The sequence below is a fragment of the Myxine glutinosa genome, chromosome 9, assembly GCF_964187855.1.
Source record: "Myxine glutinosa chromosome 9, kmMyxGlut1.1, whole genome shotgun sequence".
Lineage (NCBI taxonomy): Eukaryota > Metazoa > Chordata > Myxini > Myxiniformes > Myxinidae > Myxine > Myxine glutinosa.
Genome location: NC_136269.1, coordinates 82,988,519 through 83,008,226, shown reverse-complemented (window position 1 = coordinate 83,008,226; position 19,708 = coordinate 82,988,519). Strand labels below are relative to the sequence as shown.

The following is a 19,708-nucleotide window of genomic DNA, read 5'->3' as shown; positions in this document are numbered from 1 at the left end:
ACAAAAACACAATTGTGAAAAAATTACTTGACTTCGAAAGCGTGAGCGCATGGACAGCTTCGAAATAACCTGACCTCCATTCTTGCGCATGCGCAGATATATCTTTAATATGGACTTTAATATGTAGTACATATTTGATTGGAATGTGGGTATGGTGTTTGTTTGTTTCATTTGTGATGTTTGATCATCCTTCCTGCAGTTGGGCGAATTCTGAAGAGGTTTGGTCAAATTTGTTGAAAAAGGAACAGACGTATATACGAGACAAGAATGCGCTACTTCGGCACCCCGCTCTTCAACCACGCATGCGTGCCATTCTTCTTGACTGGCTCATCGAGGCAAGGCCTTGAAATGCCACTTCATCGATGTAGCCTAAGAAAAACTTCTTGTTACGGGTTCCCAATTCGTCCTCGGTTTCCGATGCGATACCTATTGTTGGTGAGCGGTTTTGGTAGTCTTCAGGATTAAGATGCAACTCTTTAATTATTAATTTGTTTTTAATTACAGGTTTGTGAGGTGTATCGGCTGCGGAGGGAAACCTTCTTCCTGGCTCAGGACTTTTTTGACAGATTCCTAAGTACGCAGCAAGGCCTTGAAAAGACCATGCTGCAGCTTATCGGCATCACAAGTCTCTTCATTGCAGCCAAAGCTGAGGTGTGTATTGGCATTGTCATTCATCGTGATTTTTGTGTGTTAACCCAAAGTGGAATAAGAAAGCATCCCAAAATGCAAAACCTATCCGCCTCTGCTCTGTGTTTGAACAAAAATTCCCGAAAACATCTAAAATAAAACAGTAAAATTTATTAATTGGTGTTCTCTCCATATTCTCATAATAAGGGTATGTTGAAAATTTGATGATGAAAGCTCAAATGATAAAGTTGTGGCCTCGGTAAGACAGACAGACAGACAGACAGACAGACAGACACACTGAAGCTCAAATTGTAATGAAATAAATGGAAGGGATTTAAAAAAAAAAAGTGTGGATGGGCTGATGAGGCCTATTTCTTCTTGCAGTGACATTGACCCATTGTTAATTAATCTTCTCCATATTCTCATAATTAATCTTCTCCATATTCTCATTCTTCTTTCCAGGTGTTCAAGACAGCTGGTCACCGCCATCTCAGATCGTCACCAATCCAAAGCCATGATCTTTTCTGCCCTCGTTAACCCCCTCCCCTATCCTTCCTAAATTTCCAGTTTTCCCTCAAGAGTTTCCTTCTGCATCCATCTTGTCCACCCCATCCATCTTGTCCACCCCATGCATTCTCTCCTGCCTCAATCTCTCCCCACACCATTGTGTGCAAGTCTGCTATCTTGGCCATCAACTCTGCTGTTGGTGTTTCCCTCCTCCCCCCCCCTCTCTCTCTCTCTCTCTCTCTCTCTCTCTCTCTCTCAACTGTTCCTTTTGTCCTGTTGTCCTGATCTGTTCAGTGTAATAACACGAGCGTTTCCACAAGCCTCGACTATGTAAATAAAAAAAAATGGTTTGTTGAAAATTTGACAAAAGCTCAAGTGGTGAAAAAGTTATGCCCTGAACACACACACACACACACACACACACACACACACACACACACACACACACACACACACACACACACACACACACACACACACACACACACACACACACACATACACACTATTGCAGTAGGTACCTCATTAGCAGACTTCGGCTGCTTAAAATTGCAGTAAAATGCAAAATGTGTTCTATTTTTGGAGCTATTAACAATCCTTTAATCTTCTTCTATTTCTATGATGTGCAGGAAATATACCCACCGAAATTGGTGCAGTTTGCTTATGTGACAGATGGGGCGTGCACCGATGATGAAATTCTGAGGATGGAACTGATATTATTAAAGGTATGTTCTTCCTCCATAGGTTTTTTGAGTGTTAGATAAAAAAAAAAATCCTCATGCAAGGGTATTGGATTGTAGATTATGGAGTGGGTGTGGACGGGGCAGGAGAAGGGGCAGCAGATTGGGAATGAGGAAGGTGCAGAAACGGGGAAGGAGACTTTACAAAAAGTAGGTAGTGGTCAAAGTGCCACCATTTACATACGCTCATACATACTATGTAGAGAACCCGATAATGGTGTGGAAAAAAAATAGCATGATTTTAATTTTGTTTTTGAGATACTGAAAATCCTAAGGTTGTCATTTCGCTGGTACTTTTTCATCACAGGCCCTCCAATGGGGTCTATGTCCAGTAACTGTAAATTGTTGGCTCAACCTCTACCTGCAAATAGCAACGAAACCGGATTGTTCGGAGGTCCTCATGCCACACTACTCACAAGAGACGTTCATCCGGATAGCACAGGTAAGAACCAAACACTCTGCATGGGATTTTTGTTTTATATCCTCTCCCGATACATTACACATCTGGCATTTCCCGACATTTTCCCCTAATCTCCCATTGCACATCCATCTTTCTGCAGCTGTACATTTACATCTGTATATGGCAGCATTCGGGTGTTTTAAAAACACCCTTTTTGAACATAATTTAGGGGATGCTCATCACAAAAAAAATGAGCCTTACCAAAATGGTGGTGTACCATCTTGGTCAGCCTGCTGTCACATTACTGGATTCTTAAGCTGCCATTTTGTTTCGTCCTATTCAAATGGGCTTTTCCTTGGAAACACTATCTACCCTCACGGATTAATTAAAGTACATAATCAAAATCTGGGTTCAGGTTTGACGATCGGATCTCAAAAACTAAATAAGTGCCAAAATATGGAGTGCAATATGTAAATTTTAAGAAATTAGCGATTTTTATAACTAAGCTTTAAGCAGGGCTGTCTTTTCTTCTTCTCCATATTGCCAAAGCATTAACCTTAACTTTTTCTGCTGTTCCAACAATTATATTGAGTAAAGAAAAGATTAAGGAATGTGCCTTGAGTACAACGAAAACAAGTGAATCCTCTTGGATTGCGCTGAGGTTCGGGCTTGGAATTTCTAGGAGGAAGTATAATTTGTATGCAATGAAAGTACATGTAATATGGGATCGAGTAAGATCGAGTAAGCTTCACCAGTGCGCGTGCGCGAATTTACGTCACGTCGGCAGCGAGAAGGCGTTCCCCAACACGAACCAATCAGGAACTGCCACGCCCACTTATATGATCTCCGAATTCCTGTGACAGGAATTAGCGTTACACTGGCTGGAAGTCAATCGCTAAAGGCGCTTCCTCAGCGCCAATCACCAGTGCGCGTGCGCGAATTTACGTCACGTCGGCAGCGAGAAGGCGTTCCCCAACACGAACCAATCAGGAACTGCCACGCCCACTTATATGATCTCCGAATTCCTGTGACAGGAATTAGCGTTACACTGGCTGGAAGTCAATCGCTAAAGGCGCTTCCTCAGCGCCAATAATTAACCAGATGGATCGCCATGAAAGCTTCCGCAGCCGCGCCTGGGTGGGTACCCCATGGGGGAAATCTCCTGAATTAGGAAGGCAAAATAAATCGCATTAAAGATCGAATTAAAAGAATGATTTCCATAATGGGAGGATTACAATGAGGAAAGCAACGGAACAAGTGAACCCCAAGCGCTCATCATTGAATGCCTGATCTTCATAAGTATAATTTGCTAATGGCTTGTCAAGCCAGCTATTCCTTATCGACTGCTTCATTGGAGTGCTTGCTTTAGTTCTTATGCCACTTGGCGAGCTCTCTACAAGCATATTGGTAATGGAATACCCCTGCTCCCTCCTGCTCTGCCACCTCCTTCTCCTGTCCCTCTCCTCCTCCTGCGCCCCGCTCACCCCTCCTCCTGCGCCCCGCTCACCCCTCCTCCTGCACCCCGCTCACCCCTCCTCCTGCGCCCCGCTCACCCCTCCTCCTGCGCCCCGCTCACCCCTCCTGCTCACCCCTCCTCCTGCGCCCCGCTCACCCCTCCTCCTGCGCCCCGCTCACCCCTCCTCCTGCGCCCCGCTCACCCCTCCTCCTGCGCCCCGCTCACCCCTCCTCCTGCGCCCCGCTCACCCCTCCTCCTGCGCCCCGCTCACCCCTCCTCCTGCGCCCCGCTCACCCCTCCTCCTGCGCCCCGCTCACCCCTCCTCCTGCGCCCCGCTCACCCCTCCTCCTGCGCCCCGCTCACCCCTCCTCCTGCGCCCCGCTCACCCCTCCTCCTGCGCCCCGCTCACCCCTCTTCCTGCGCCCCGCTCACCCCTCCTCCTCCTCCTCCCCGCTCACCCCTCCTCCTGCGCCCCGCTCACCCCTCCTCCTGCGCCCCGCTCACCCCTCCTCCTGCACCCCGCTCACCCCTCCTCCTGTGCCCCGCTCACCCCTCCTCCTGCGCCCCGCTCACCCCTCCTCCTGCGCCCCGCTCACCCCTCCTCCTGCGCCCCGCTCACCCCCCCTGCTCCCCGCTCACCCCTCCTGCTCCCCGCTCACCCCTCCTCCTCCTCCCCGCTCACCCCTCCTCCTCCTCCCCGCTCACCCCTCCTCCTGCTCCCCGCTCACCCCTCCCCCTGCTCCCCGCTCACCCCTCCCCCTGCTCCCCGCTCGCCCCTCCTCCTGCTCCCCGCTCACTCCTCCTGCTCCCCGCTCACCCCTCCTCCTGCGCCCCGCTCACCCCACGTCCTCCCCGCTCGCTCTCCTCGTGCACCCCTCTCGCTCTCCTCGTGCACCCCTCTCGCTCCTCGTGCACCCCTCTCGCTCCTCGTGCACCCCTCTCGCTCTCCTCGTGCACCCCTCTCGCTCTCCTCGTGCACCCCTCTCGCTCTCCTCGTGCACTCCTCTCGCCTTCCTCGTGCAACCCTCCTCATGCAACCCTCTCGCTCTCCTCGTGCAATCCTCTCGCCCTCCTCGTGCAATCCTCTCGCCCTCCTCGTGCAATCCTCTCGCCCTCCTCGTGCAATCCTCTCGCCCTCCTCGTGCAATCCTCTCGCCCTCCTCGTGCAACCCTCTCGCCCTCCTCGCGATACCCTCTCGTCCTCCTCGTGAAACCCTCTCGTCCTCCTCATGGAACCCCCTCGTCCTCCTCGTGAAACCCCCTCGTCCTCCTCGTGAAACCCCTCGTCCTCCTCGTGAAACCTCCTCGTCCTCCTCGTGAAACCCCCTCGTCCTCCTCGTGAAACCCCCTCGTCCTCCTCGTGAAACCCCCTCGTCCTCCTCGTGAAACCCTCTCGTCCTCCTCGTGAAACCCTCTCGTCCTCCTCGTGCAACCCTCTCGCCAGCCTCGTGCAATCCTCTCTCTATCCTCCTGCACCCCTCTTGCTATCCTCATGCTCCCTTCTCACTCTTCTCCCGTTTCACTCTCACTCCTCAAGCTCCACGCTCGCCCCGACTCCTGATCCCCGGAAAAAAAAAATACTAATGATAATGATTGCTGTTCACCGACACTCCCCATTCAACTTGAGAGAACATGAGCAAATCTGCAACAAAGAATTGGAGAAACTTCCCAAATCCAGTTGTGCAAAGCTGATAGACATACCCAAGAAGACTACAAGCTGTAATCACTGCCAAATGTGCTTTTACGAAGTATTGACTCGGCGGTTGAATACTACTTATGTAACTTTGATATTTCTGTATTTCATTGTTAATTATTTTGTAAAAAAAATCCACTTTGACATTGTCTGGTGTTTTGCGTTGATCAGTGAGAAAAAAAAAATCTAAATTTACTCAATTTAAAATTTAGGCTGTGACAACAAAATGTGAAAAAGTCAAGGGGTGTGAATACTTTCTGAAGGCAATATATATAACTAGCGGGGTCACCCGTGGGAATCCCACGGGCATGTATGTGTGTGACATTTCGACATATTGAGTTAGATGCTGCACCTGCACATTCAGTTATATAAAATGGTTACTGGCAATTGATCACATCCACAAATGATGTAATCCACACAATTTATGTACTTTACATAACGTTAATAGGAATACATGCCTGTGTCGATGGGAAATACAGTTTGTTTGAAATAAATCACAAATATCAGAAGAAAGTTTTAAATTTAGAACTATTCTCACTCAGAGTTAAACATCACCATAATATTATGCGGTTGCTTCAACGTTTTCGGTGAATTATATGTCATTCCCATCTACACGGGCATGTATTCCTATTAACGTTATGTAAAGTACATAAATTGTGTGGATTACATCATTTGTGGATGTGATCAATTGCCAGTAACCATTTTATATAACTGAATGTGCAGGCGCAGCATCTAACTCAATATGTCGAAATGTCACACACATCCATGCCCGTGGGAATCCCACAGGCATGGATGTGTGTGACGAATTTTAAATATATGTCGACTGTTATTTTAGGCGGTGTATTTTCGTTTATCATCATGGCGCGATTTTAAAATATATATCTCTGCATTTTCCTCTCCAATACCTCCTCACACTTTACACACACACCGGCCCATGTTTACATATACACACACACACATACACACACATACACACCCACACCCATATACACATACACACACACGTACATCGACACACACACACACACACACACACACACACACACACACACACACACACACACACACACAGACACATATACACATACATGCACATTATACACATATATACATCACACACACACACACACACACACACACACACACACGTACAGACACATATACACGCATACACACACACACAGACATATATATATACACATACAACAACAACAACATGCATTTTAAGGCCATTTTCCCTGCTAGAGCGGGGGTTAGCCTACTTACACATACACACACATATATATATACACACACACACACACATATGCACGCGCACACACGTACACACACACGTACACATGTCCCACATGTATATATCCCACATCCCACATGTATATACATGTTTAAAGTGTACGTGCCCTTCCCCCCTCCCCCGCCCGGCAACGCTGGTTACTTCTGCTGGTAACGAATAAAATAAAAACGAAGAAATATCTCTCGGTTTCATGAAACTCAGTGGAATTGGATGAAATTCGCTCGGTGAATTCACTTGGTGTATTCGGTTCGGCTCGGTTCACTCGGTTTAAAGAAAAAGCGATAATGTCGACATGTTGCTGTCTGTGTCATGTTGGGCGGTGTATGATACTTGTTGGCTGTTGGGCGGTGATATGGTGTATTTTTAAAAATATATCTCTTCATTTTCCCGCGTTGCTGACACCGAGTCGTTCTTCATCGACTGTGTCATTCATTTTTGAAATGGAAGTTTCCACGCAACGCATGAATTGTCACGAGTCAAGAGGAAATGTCTCGTCGTCATCAAATGACAAATATATTACATTGTGGAAATTAAAGATTTCAAATAAACCTATTTAAAGTGTATGCGCAAATAACTAATAAATAAAGAAAGGAAGAAATATCTCTCGGTACTTTCCTGAACCATATTTTACTTCCGGCTAATAATGTTGAATGAAATAAAAACGAAGAAATATATGTCGTTTTGTGACGACTGTCATCAAAAGTAAACGGTGAATTCATTCGGTTCGGCTCGGTTCACTCGGTTTAAAGAAAAAGCGATGATGTTGTCGTCTGTCATGTTGGGCGGTGTATGATACATGTTGGGCGGTGTATGATACTTGTTGGCGGTTGGGCGGTGGGCGGTGATGTGGTGTATTTTTAAAAATATATCTCTGCATTTTCCCGCGTTGCTGACACCGAGTCCAAAACCATCGATAAAAATGAAATCATATGGTGAGTTAGATTGGAGATAAAGGCGTGAGAGAGACTCAATGGCCTTGAAGGTACAGGCCTTTGAGAATTCATTTCGTTCTATAAACGGCAACTTTCATCGGATTTTCTTCCCGTTTTTTTTCAACCGAGTCTAAAACTATGTTAGTGACTGTGAAAAATGAAATGATATATCGAATTTGATTTGAAATAAAACTGGGAGAGAGAGCAAGACACCACGGGCCTACAAAACAGGCCTCAAAGCTATGCGAGTTAATAAAATGGTGGATATTTGTTTATATGAAGCGAAGGCTCTCCCAGAATGGGTGGAGCTATGGGTGGAGCTACTCTGCAAACCGAGTAAGCCACACCCCGGACAGACGCACAACAGACAGACAGACAGACAGACAGAATCATCTACGGCTATTATAATATATAATGTTTTTAGTTTTTGTAATTTAATTTTAATGTTTTTTAAGGGAGTGGGGGAGGTGAACAATGTTGTTGAATGAGGAATGAACAAATACAGACAACACATTCACCTTTTGATGGGGCCTACTCACAGACGTCACAATCATTATTTCAGCAAATGGCCATGTACACCTCTACCCCTAATGCTTCTGGGTACATATGTAACTCAATTTTAAATCTATCTGCTATTTTTCCTGCCAAAACCTTTCCATTCCATGCATTAACTACTCTGAGTGAAAGACCCCTGCCTTAACACTATCTGAACTCTCCTCTTCTTTACTATGAAACTGTGGCCACTGGTTCTGTTGCTCTCCAAAACATTGAAGACATTTATTGGAGAGTAGACTCCAGCAAAGATTGATGATGGCAAAATAAAACCTTGGAAATCTCTTAATTGCAATTATCATGTAACGGTTTGTCTAAATGACTATTTTAAAACGAGTCTACATTATTTTCATTCTTGAAAGGTTAAAAAATTACTTTGTCCACTATTATCTGCATTTAAGTGAAACTATTGCGTGCGTGTTTGTCGGTCATCCCTTTTCGCATTTGTGGTATTTTTTTTTTGTTGCTACACCTTTTGTTTGCTTCAACACATTACAAAGTCAGAGCAGACTTTACACATTGCATTGCCTCGATATACGCGGCACAGACCAGCCAAATTGGAACAAAATGGCGGCCGCCCCCTGTTTGAGGATGCTCAAATGATCATTTATGACTCGTTACATATTTTGTCACAGCTACTGGATCTCTGCATCCTGGACATGCGGTGTTTGGAGTTCCCTTATGCTAAGCTTGCTGCATCTGCCCTTTACCACTTCTCCTGCCTTGAGCTCGTGCAGAGGGTATCTGGTATGTCACTTTTTATAATACTCCCATCACTCATTATTCTGAAAATTAAAATAGTGGCCATGACCATTCTATTCAACAGCAAGATTCTAGTTCAACATTATATCTCCGGTAATGTCTCGATAGTTTAATTGGTGTGAACATTTCAGCTTTCGTTTTTGTATACATAGTCGAGGGTTGTGCAAGAGTTAGTACGAGTACACTGAACGGATGAGGACACAACAGGCCAAAATATACAGTTGAGGGCGGAGGAGGAGGAGGAGGAGGAGGAGGGGGGGGACACTGACAGCAGAGGTGAAGGCCAAGATAGGAGACTTGGACAAACATTGGGTGGAGGGAGGAATTGATGAGATTCATGAGAACTTCAGAGGGAAAAAAATTCATGAGGGGATGCTTGGGGTGGACAAGATGGATACAGAAGGAAACTCCCAGGACGGAAAACTGCAAATTTGGAAAGAGGAGGCATTGGGGTGGGGGTTATCGAGGGTAGAAAATATAGTTTTGGATTGGGGACGATCTGAGATGGTGGTGAGCAGTTTTCTTGAAGAAGTGGAGGGAAGAATTGGATTGTAGAGAATGTGGATTTTTTGGTACCACAGGTGGGGGGGAAAAAACAAACAAGTACAGATACATTCAAAGTCCACCGCCCCCATGCCAAATAATTAAATATCCTACAGCCTAAGGCGCCCGGCAATGCCGCAGTGCAGCTCATAGAGATTGCATTGGGAGGGAGAGGTGTGCAATAATTGATTGATTAATTGCATAATTAAAATCGATAAAAGATTATCATAAAATATTTTCTTTATCAATTGGCTAATAGCATAACTAAACCACTCGTGCTTCATCCGAAGATGTAACTTTTAGAAATTTAACTAAAGAAGTCATTAATAAAAAAATTAAATAATTAATTTATTAATCAATAAATAATTAATCGATTAATAGATTAATCAATAAATCAAAAATACCCTTTACAGACAAATCACTTGGTCATTGTCATGTCCAAATATCAGCTCCCTAGCTCAAAAGGTGCCTGAGATATTGGCCAGATGAGAAAATAAATAAATGATTAATAATGAAAATAAATAATAACCATAAAAAATTAAATAATTAATCAATTGCCTAATAGAACACACAAACCACCACCACCATATCATCTGAATCTGTAACTTAAAAAAAATAAAATGTCATTAATCGAATAATTAAATAATTAATCAATTAATTTATTAATCAATAAATCAAAAATAGCTTTTGCAGCCAAATCACCTGGTCATTGGCATGTCCAAATATCAGCTTCCTAACTCAAAAGGTGCCTGAGATAATGGCCAGAAGAGAAAGGAAATGTATCAGTACTTAATTAATCGCTAATAATTAAATAACTCATCAAATAATTGATTAATCAAAAAACAAGAAATACTGTTTTTGACAAAGTACTGGCTCACTACTGTGCCGAAATTTCAGCTTCCTAGCTCAAAGGATGGTTGAGATATCGCACGGACAAACAAACAAGAAAACAACCAGAGTGAAAACTGAGTACTCACTTTCAGCGTGCGTCATTGCTGAGCCCCCTTCGGTGCCCGGCAATGACGTTATGCAGCGCCTGGAGATGGCATAGGAAAGGAGTGGTGTACAACAAATGAGTGCAGGTAAGCAGTGATCCTGGATTTATGTCGTTTTACCAGAAGGGGATTGATGGTGGACTGTGCGCCATGCAGAAACCTGGGGGGAGGGGGGCAAGGAAAGACCAGAGGGTGCGAGACCAAGAAAGGAGGCAGTAGAAGACACCACCACCGATCTGTCTGTGATAGCGAAGTGCTGGCTGATAGACTCAGCTTCATCGCGGGAGATTCAAATAATCTCGAAGGCCTTTGTTTCCACGGTGTCAATCTGAGCAAGATGTGAGGCAGGAGAGTCAGCCCAGATGGGAGAGCAGTACTCTGTCAAGCTGTAGATGAAGGCCTTCTGGTGGATAGAAGTTCAGGTGTGCTAAAGAAGGACTTTTTACGATTGAGGATGCCCCGTCGACAGCTATCTTTGGAGGCCAACTTTGAAATGTGGTTTTCCCAAAAAAGGCCATTGTTGAAGAAGTACATAGGAGGGCTTGCCAGACGGGAGAGTGAGATAATTATTTATCTTGACTGCCGACGCAGACAGATATGAACTTTCGCAGAGAATAGTATGCCATGCAATGCACGTGTTTTACGTCTGACTTTTTAACAGCTAATCTGTTCATGAGAAAACGTTCAGTTGTTCCCTCCTATAATTTTCAAAAATGTTAAATAATCATGAAAGTTCATGGAAGTGTTGTCCTCGTCTCAGAACAATTAATTAAATAAATAAGGATATTGGTCTCGTAAGATAGATTATGAGCCAGAAGAAGATGAGGAAGAGTTCTATATTGCCTCTATTAGAAGGTAGTATCGCATTGAAGTTGTCATAAAAGAAAGCGGAGATTGAGAGACCGACCTGCCTGTTGATCAACTTGTGGTTGCAGTGAATGTTGGGTTTTCTTTTTGACAAAAGAGTGTGACAAAAACCCAATGGCACTAATTTAAGAGTTTGGGTTTTTGTTTTTTTTTAACAAGAAGGAAAAAGTAGGTTAATGCAACATATTATTCCATAATAATACTACTACTACTACCACCACCACCACCATTGTGTGATCATAAAAGAAATTTTCAAATTACAGGGAGTCCCCGATTAACAAGCACATGTGTTCCTGAACATGTGATTATTGCGGACACTCGTTTGGCACGTCCCAGGATATTTAGCATGCGATTCTGGATGGCTGGGATGCTTATGTGGGTGACGATCCCCCACAGGCCACTGCTGGAGTGAGCTGGCGGAATGCGTCCGGTGGATGGTGCCTTTTGCAATGGTGGTACGTGAGAATTCGACGACCAAGCTTAAATCCTTCAAGCAGGTGTCAGCTGAGGAACGGCACAACATCCAGACGCATGTGAACAGCCTGGAGTTCCTGGTAACAAAGCCTTCCTTCACATTGCTCACCAAACATGCCATTACCATTGGATAGAGACTTTAGTCACACGAGCACAAAACTACCGGGATATTCATACATACACACTGTTACTGTAGCAACCAATTACGTCACAAAATGAATAACGCATGTAGATTTTATTTGAGTGGGATATTGTTGGTTCCATAGGAATGAGCATACCTCGTACATATAGATGGCTTGCATGGTTCTTTTTTCGATTTGAAGAACTACATTTAGTGGTTCAGTGTTCCCATAGCTCATGCTTCTGGGAATCCAGATTCAAATCACTAATATCGTGTTTGAATGTATTGTCTCCAAATGTTCTCCAAGTCTGGCAAAAGTGTCTTCTAATATCCTTCACACATGATTTTGGGCAAGTTCCTCCATGAGGCTTAAATCAGTTTTAAAACAAAACATTTTCCAATTTGCCAGGGAGCGAGGTGTAGTTTAACGAGATAACTTTCGGGATTGTGTTCATGGAATACATCTGGGCACAAGTGAGAAGGGTTTTTTGAAAACGCTGAACTGGTTATTTACTTGCGGTTGTGGAGACTTGCTGTTAGCACATCAAGTGTCTGCATTTAACAGACAGGTTGCGGTGGAATGTTGCATGGATCAAGATTCGCAAACATGTTGTTGGACTAGTTACAATTCTGGCCACCAGAAGTGGAGGCAGACCCGTGAGGTGCATTTCTCTTGATCTTTGAAAATTTTCATCGGAAAATAATTATGATGATCATCATCAAAGTACCTCATGGGCCCAAGAAAGATGTCCACTCAGACCGGATTCTCCCAGAGGTCGAATATAGAGTTGTCTATATGCCAGACTCAGAGCGGCCATTATGTCACAAAACCTGGGTGGTGTAATGGTTGTCACTCTGAGTCTGAGAGGTTGTTGGTTCGGTACCTGGCCGAGTCATACCAAAGACTTCAAACATGGTACGTGCTGCTTCCTTGCTTGACGCTCCGCATGTAAATGGATAGAGCATGGACAAGCAACCATAGGTTGGTAATAGTAGCACAGGCTTTGATGGGCCTAATGGCCTCGTGTCAAAGTTCCTTGTGAGGGAACATGCATTATCATTGTCTGAATTGAGAAACTGAGAAGGAAGTTGAGGAAGCGATAAAAGCAATGAAGAGTAGAAAAGCGGGAGGGCCGACGGGAGTTGTGGGAGATATGTTGAAGGCAGCAGGAAGTTGGGGTGTGAAGAGAATGACAGAGATCTGTAATCTGGTGGTGAAAGAAGGCCGCATTCCAGTGGATTGGGAACTGAGTACCCTCGTCCCTCTATATAAGGGGAAAGGTGACCCTCTGGAGTGTGGCTCGTACCGAGCGATAAAGTTATTGGAGCATGGAATGAAGGTATTGGAAAGGGTGTTGGAGAGGAGGATAAGGAAGAAAGTGAAGATCGACAAAATGCAGTTTGGATTTATGCCAGGAAGAGGAACGACAGACGCGCTCTTTATTGTGAGGCAGTTGCAGGAGAAGTACATGGAGAAGAGGAAGGAGTTGTTTCTTTGGTTTGTTGATCTGGAGAAAGCATTCGATATGGTTCCACGCAAAGTATTGACATGGGCATTGAGGAAGTTAGGAGTGGAGGAATGGTTGATCAGAGTAGTGATGGCAATGTACAAAAGAGCGCGCACAGCTGTAAGGACAAAGGACGGGAACAGTGGTGAGTTTGAGGTGAACGTGGGAGTGCATCAGGGGTCGGTACTAAGTCCACTACTATTTGTAGCTGTGATGGAGGTGCTGGCTCAGAACGTAAAGGAGGGTTTACCGTGGTAGTTATTGGATGCAGATGATCTGCTGTTGAATGCAAAAAGTATGGATGGACTGAAGGAAAAGATGAACAAGTGGAAGGAATGTATGGAGACAAAAGGTCTGAAGGTGAATATCGGAAAGACGAAGGTGATGGCAAGTGGTAAAGCATGTGGTGAGGTGGAAAGAACTGGGAAGTGGCCCTGTGCTGTGTGTAGGAAGGGTGTCGGAGTGAACTCCATTCAATGTACAATGTGCGCTGAGTGGGTTCATCAAAATTGTAGTGGTCTGAGAGGGTCATTAACCAGAGTGGCAGCTACATTCAAATGTAAGGTGTGCACAGAGGGAGCTGCAGATGGAGGAAATGTTGAGTTGGATCTTGGAGACGGCGTGAAGCTGGAAGGTGTGAAAACATTTTGCTACCTCGGAGACACGCTGAATGGAGAAGGTGGATCAGACTCGGCAACGGTTGCTAGAGTGAGATGTGCATGGAAGAAGTTTCGGGAACTGAGTGGCATGCTGATGAGGAGGGGAGTGTCGTTGAAGCTGATGGGAAAGGTGTATGCTGCATGTGTGAGAAGTGTTATGATTTATGGGAGCGAGACGGGTAATGAACGTAGAGCAGCAACGAAGGTTGGAAAGGGTGGAAATGCGAATGGTTCGATGGATGTGTGGAGTATCGTTGAGAAAGAGGAAGACAAATGATGAATTGTGAAAGATGACGGGAATAGAGCCTGTGATTGATGCTGTGAAGAGGAACAGGTTGAGATGGTTTGGTCATGTGTTGAGGAAGAATGAAAGTGACTGGTTGAGAAGAGTGATGGAAATGAATGTAGAAGGAAGTAGAGGACGGGGAAGACCGAGAAAGACTTGGCCAAAGATGGTGGAAGAAGAAATGCGGGCAAGGGGGTTAACAAGGAGAGATGCAGAAAATAGGGCAAAATGGAGAAGATTGTCATGGGGACCGCAAGGCTAACCCCCGCTCTAGCAGGGAAAATGGCCTTAAAATGCATGTTGTTGTTGTTATGGACAAGCAACCATAGGTTGGTAATAGTAGCGCAGGCTTTGATGGGCCTAATGGCCTCGTGTCAAAGTTCCTTTTGAGGGAACATGTATTATCATTGTCTGAATTGAGGGCAGGTTATGATTAGGTACCATACGATGTCTGTTTCAAGGTGACAAGGCCAGAGCAGGTCCCGGGTTGATTCGAGTTTGTGTTGTGTTTTGAGTGTGCGGTGTTAAGCATAGCGAAGTTTATCTCGTACTATTCTGGAGGAATGCAGAGGGGTTTCTGTGTGTGTGTGTGTGTGTGTGTGTGTGTGTGTGTGTGTGTGTGTGTGTGTGTGTGTGTGTGTGTGTGTGTGTGTGTGTGTGTGTGTGTGTGTGTGTGTGTGTGTGTTTGTCACTGCAATGTGGTGGTACAAAATGTCTCCCTTTCTTACTCCGCACGTGCAAAGCGAAAAGCAGGTTTAAGCAATGGCTAATTGCACGGAATCTCGTCCTGATCGAGCATGCGTAGAGAGGAGTGAGGTAATTGGTTTACTGTCGGCCTGTCGGGCAGTCAAACAAATTTGAAAATCATTCCAAATGGAAAACTTACCTTTTTAATAATGGCGAAGGACACGAACAGGCCCGAATAACTAATTTAACATTAAATAAGGTGGTGTAAAGGATGATGGTGAATTTCCGAAAATGTTTTTCCCCAACAACCTTTAAAATATTTATTTTATTAACTCAACTGGACTATGTCCAGCTTCCGTCGTCCGTTTGTCTGTCTGTCTGTCGTCTGTAAACAATTCGACGTCTACGCTCTAAAAGTCACAAATATTGATAAATTTGATGAAACTTGTTGTGCAGCATCTTTAAGACATAAACTAGTTTGGGATTGCATTTGGGCGTTGTACGCCCAAAAATGGTCACGGCAGGGCGGCCATATCGAAAAATCAATTTTTGTCAATCTGGTACTTCCTAATGTAGCTAGAAGGCTGAATCTTGGTGTGTAGACAGTATGTAACAAACCTCAACACATATAATAAATTCAAGTCTGAAATCTGAGACAAGTAATTGTAGTTTTACTTTTCATGCCTCACTTAAAACTCAATTTTTTCTAGTTTCCTGTTTAAACATGAGATACCTTCAACGTTACTGTACCTCTTTAGCACATATAAACTATATAGTGCTCAAACTATATAGTTTGTGGTTCTATTATGCATATTCTAACCATATTGATATAGACCAGTTGAGTTCAGGTTCCCTGGAACCTCTAGTTTCAATTTCATTGTATACTTGAACACTAGAACATAAATCACTTTGTCACTTCCAAAATCCTCCAGTTTATAGCAGTACTTTATGCAAAATATTACACTATTTCACGTCAGCTCGACCAATCAAATTTTCCGCTCGTTCTCCAAGTGTTGGGGAATATCGATATTCAGACAAAATCGTGTCTTGTAGGATGAAGATATCTATCGTGCTCGGAAACCCAATAAGGAATTTCTAGCTTTTGTTTTGTTAATTTTTAGATTTGAGCAGTTATTATGTATGTTTTTCTTCTTAGGGGCTCCAATAAATTTCATCCATCTAGACTCTAGAGGAATATCCTCTAGATTGTTGAGTTCATCATCTCGGTCTTGAGTAGAATATCATCTAGGTTGTTGAGAAGTCAATATTTTGCCATATTTGCAGACGTCCCTTTAAGGTTTATTCCTTATTCCTGTTGAGCCTGTCACGGTTCTAAGGTGTCGATGGGGATCCTTTCCTTCTCTGCAATTCAGGACAGGGTGCAAGAGTTGCAGCGGGATCTGCTTCGCCACACCTTGGAGTCTCCCGTGCCGAATGGTGTGCTTACCCCACCACAAAGCAGCCGCAAAGAGTGAATGTTCTGCCCTGTACATTGCCCCTTGCTGTATTTTATCATTATTATTTTAAATAATTATTATCTACGCAAGACCAGGAATTGCCTTTACATGTTCCACTCTTTGTCACTTTTCAAAATGTCTATGGACCTTGTGTTTTAATGCAGAAAAGCCGAAATCTGTTGGAGTTTCTAAATGCAGTATCTGCAGAGTTGAGTGCCTGATGTTTGAACCAGCGATTAATTTCTGGTCCAAGTTTAAGCGCTCATTACTTGACCACAGATGCTGAATTGGCGCATAGCTATCATTTTGTTGCCAAGAGGAAGTTGGCTTGTTTTGGTGCTACTTGTTTGGTTTTACCCTTGCCATCGTACACAGATTTCCAAAGCCTCCAATTTTGAGGAACTCGTGGGGAACACACAAATTGATATTTTATGCAAGAAGACAACAAACTTGAACTTAAGCTCGATGTGGTGAAGCACAATCTTGATGTTACAATTTTACTCTGTGTACAGTAATAGATGTTGTTTGAATTTTTTTTTTAAAGAATTTGCTTTTCTGGTAGTATTTGATACCCCGCATCGATCCAGGCCCTCACACTAAATCTCACTGTTTTGACAACTTGCTGAACGAAGCATTCGCGTACGAAGCTGGCGACATTGATGTAGTCCTTTTGTTTGAAGCTGACAAAACACACAATTTCGATCCGTCCCTTTAAGGGATCCAGTTATTCCTTGATGTTCAAGCGTATTATTGTGCTTTTAAAATCGCTCACAAATGCCTGTTGATTTGCATGAAGAGGGAGGATTGTCAGTTTAAACTGAAACATCGAATTGCTCAAGAAGCCCCTTTTATTTTTTTAATGTTTTTTTTCTTTAAAATCAATTGTTCAAAAAGAAGCGACGATTTCCGTCAGTATGAGCACTATATCCAAGCTTGCAAAAGTTGCTATGCTCAAGATCGACCACTGTGCTTTTATTATGTGTGCGTAGGCCGGCTTTTATTCGGTCAAGAGCTGTGAAGGTTAAGTTGGTCTTTTGTTGGAAGCATTATGATTTTGTGCGATGTTGCATTTGCATTTTATTCAGTGGGGTTGCATTTTAATTATTTAGTATTAACGTTGGAATTTATGGTCGCGTGTACAGTAATGTATAGGATAGTGAAACGGCTTGATAGATTTGCTGCTATAAACGAACAACATGACAACAAGCTTTTTAATAACCAAACCAACCTCTCAGGTCGAGCATCTTGTGTACGTAAAACTGTTTTGCACAGTGAAAAAAGTTCCTATTGAGTGCACAGAGTTGTTTTGTTCTTTTGGTTTTGCATTTTAACAATGTGTGGATACAACCGTTTCTTCATTGGACAGCTAAATGCCATCATTTGAATTGCAAATTTCTAATAAAGTATGGTAATAAATTTGCAATTTCTGTTTTTTTTTTTTGTTTTTTTTCCTGTTCATGTTTTGGTGCTTTGTTTTTGAAGTTTTCTTGTTGAAAGTTTCAAAGTGTAAGTTTATCTTGCATAAGGAATTGGTTGATATCGCGATGAACCGATTTGTTTAAAATAAACAATTAAGTTCAGCTGCTATCTGATGATGGCAAGTGAATACACTTTCCAGGTCGTTGGTGCTACCAAAGTGCTGCTGTGGCAAGAGAATCCACTGGGTAGTTTGCCATTGCCCTCTTGACGGTAGAAATGTGACCAGGGTGCTGGCATCACTCGACAACCACCCTACCGTGGTGAAAGACGCCGTGGGATTTTCACGTCTGCCAGCAAATGCTGGTTGACTTTCTTGTCCCGGCATACTCATGGATGCAACCCACTGCCTCCCAAATGCCAGGATGATGATTTTTGTTGTTGGGCATTGAACCCAAACAAGACGGCTCAAAGTTGAGTGCATTACCTGTCCTTATTCTCCCAATCCAGGTGCTTTCTACTTGTATTAAATAATCATTCCTCTCTGAATTCCCCTAGCTTTTCCTCATGTCTCAATCCTCTGCCTTCCTTTTCTTACTTACATTTTGGAATGGTCCCATCTACCTGGCTAACACCCAATAATGGGTTTTTGTTTGTTTTTTGTTTTCACAAAAGTCGTGTGCAGGTGGTACAAGTTGACCAAACAAGTTATACTTGTGTATAAGCTGTACTTTTCTCCCCAGAAATGGTCAACAAGGAGAGATGCAGAAAATAGGGCAAAATGGAGAAGATTGTCATGGGGACCACAAGGCTAACCCCCGCTCTGGCAGGGAAAATGGCCTTAAAATGCATGTTGTTGTTGTTGTTGTTGTTTCTCCCCAGAAATATCTGTTCAAAATTTGGGATGCATATCCATTTCTCCAGATTTCTCAACGACACAAGACCGAGCTTCGTTACTGGGTGCCGCCATCTTTAAAATGCAGTGCATTGTGGGATATTTTATGCATCATTGAACGTATATATATTTTTTATCATGATTAACAATAAATTTTGATACAAGAATTAAAATTGTTTGGTTATAATACACCAGTTTGCTTCAAAAACCTTTAATCTAAATTTAAGTACATTCAACATGCCACGTTCATCATCGTTTCATCCACATTCGAAGTCTTCCGTTATCCCAAATTAAACGTCATCTAAAATTGCTCTCTGCATAGAGCGACCTCAACTCAACCAGTAACTCAACCTTGGAGCTGCATTGGGTCTTTAATTGTAGATTCTGTTTCTAATTTTGTTAACAGAATGTGCAGCAAATTTAAGTTATCTGTAATCGGTTTCAATGCATGGTTTAACAGAGTTGTGGAAGTCCTGGAAAATAGAATAAAGATTTTTAGTAGTCGGGGCATACTTTCACTGGGTAAATTTCCCTAAACCAGTGTTGAACAAGCCGAGTGTTCGGAAAGATATTCAGGATCTCCATGATAGCTACGTCATAGCTCCAGCAGATAAGGCTGCAGCTAGTCAGGGCCCTTCGGGATATTTTGGGGCCGTTTGGTTCAAATTCTTCCAAAAGCACCAAATTTGGCCCAGATGTTGCCCATGCCATACTCTTTCGATTTTTGACGAGCGCCAAGACGGGCGCCCCCCCCCCCCCGGGGGCCCCATATTGGCGAAATACTAAATGGCCGCCACCCGGATTAGAGGAAAATCAGTTAAATAACCAAAAGGGTTG

General features: G+C 43.6%; 2 protein-coding genes across 7 annotated transcripts in view; both read left to right on the top strand.

Moving 5' to 3' along the window:
- CCNE1 (cyclin E1) overlaps window positions 1–18,373 on the top strand; it is a 32,929-nt gene extending 14,556 nt beyond the window's left edge. For 3 of the 6 annotated variants that reach the window (XM_068103151.2, XM_068103150.2, XM_068103152.2), the window contains exons 6-13: window positions 200–335; window positions 505–651; window positions 1,764–1,859; window positions 2,182–2,316; window positions 8,837–8,948; window positions 11,765–11,922; window positions 16,477–16,540; window positions 18,179–18,373. In XM_068103151.2, coding sequence (XP_067959252.2) covers window positions 200–335; window positions 505–651; window positions 1,764–1,859; window positions 2,182–2,316; window positions 8,837–8,948; window positions 11,765–11,922; window positions 16,477–16,540; window positions 18,179–18,228 — 898 coding nt within the window. In that variant the 3' untranslated portion in view covers window positions 18,229–18,373. Of the gene's footprint in view, window positions 1–199; window positions 336–504; window positions 652–1,763; window positions 1,860–2,181; window positions 2,317–8,836; window positions 8,949–11,764; window positions 11,923–16,476; window positions 17,984–18,178 lie in introns of those variants that run through there. The other 3 variants (XM_068103153.2, XM_078784472.1, XM_068103154.2) reach the window with 2 other exon arrangements.
- Window positions 1–19,708, top strand: part of LOC137417302 (vacuolar protein sorting-associated protein 4A) — a 297,125-nt gene that overhangs the window by 153,979 nt on the left and 123,438 nt on the right. The gene's annotated exons all lie outside the window — the stretch shown is intronic.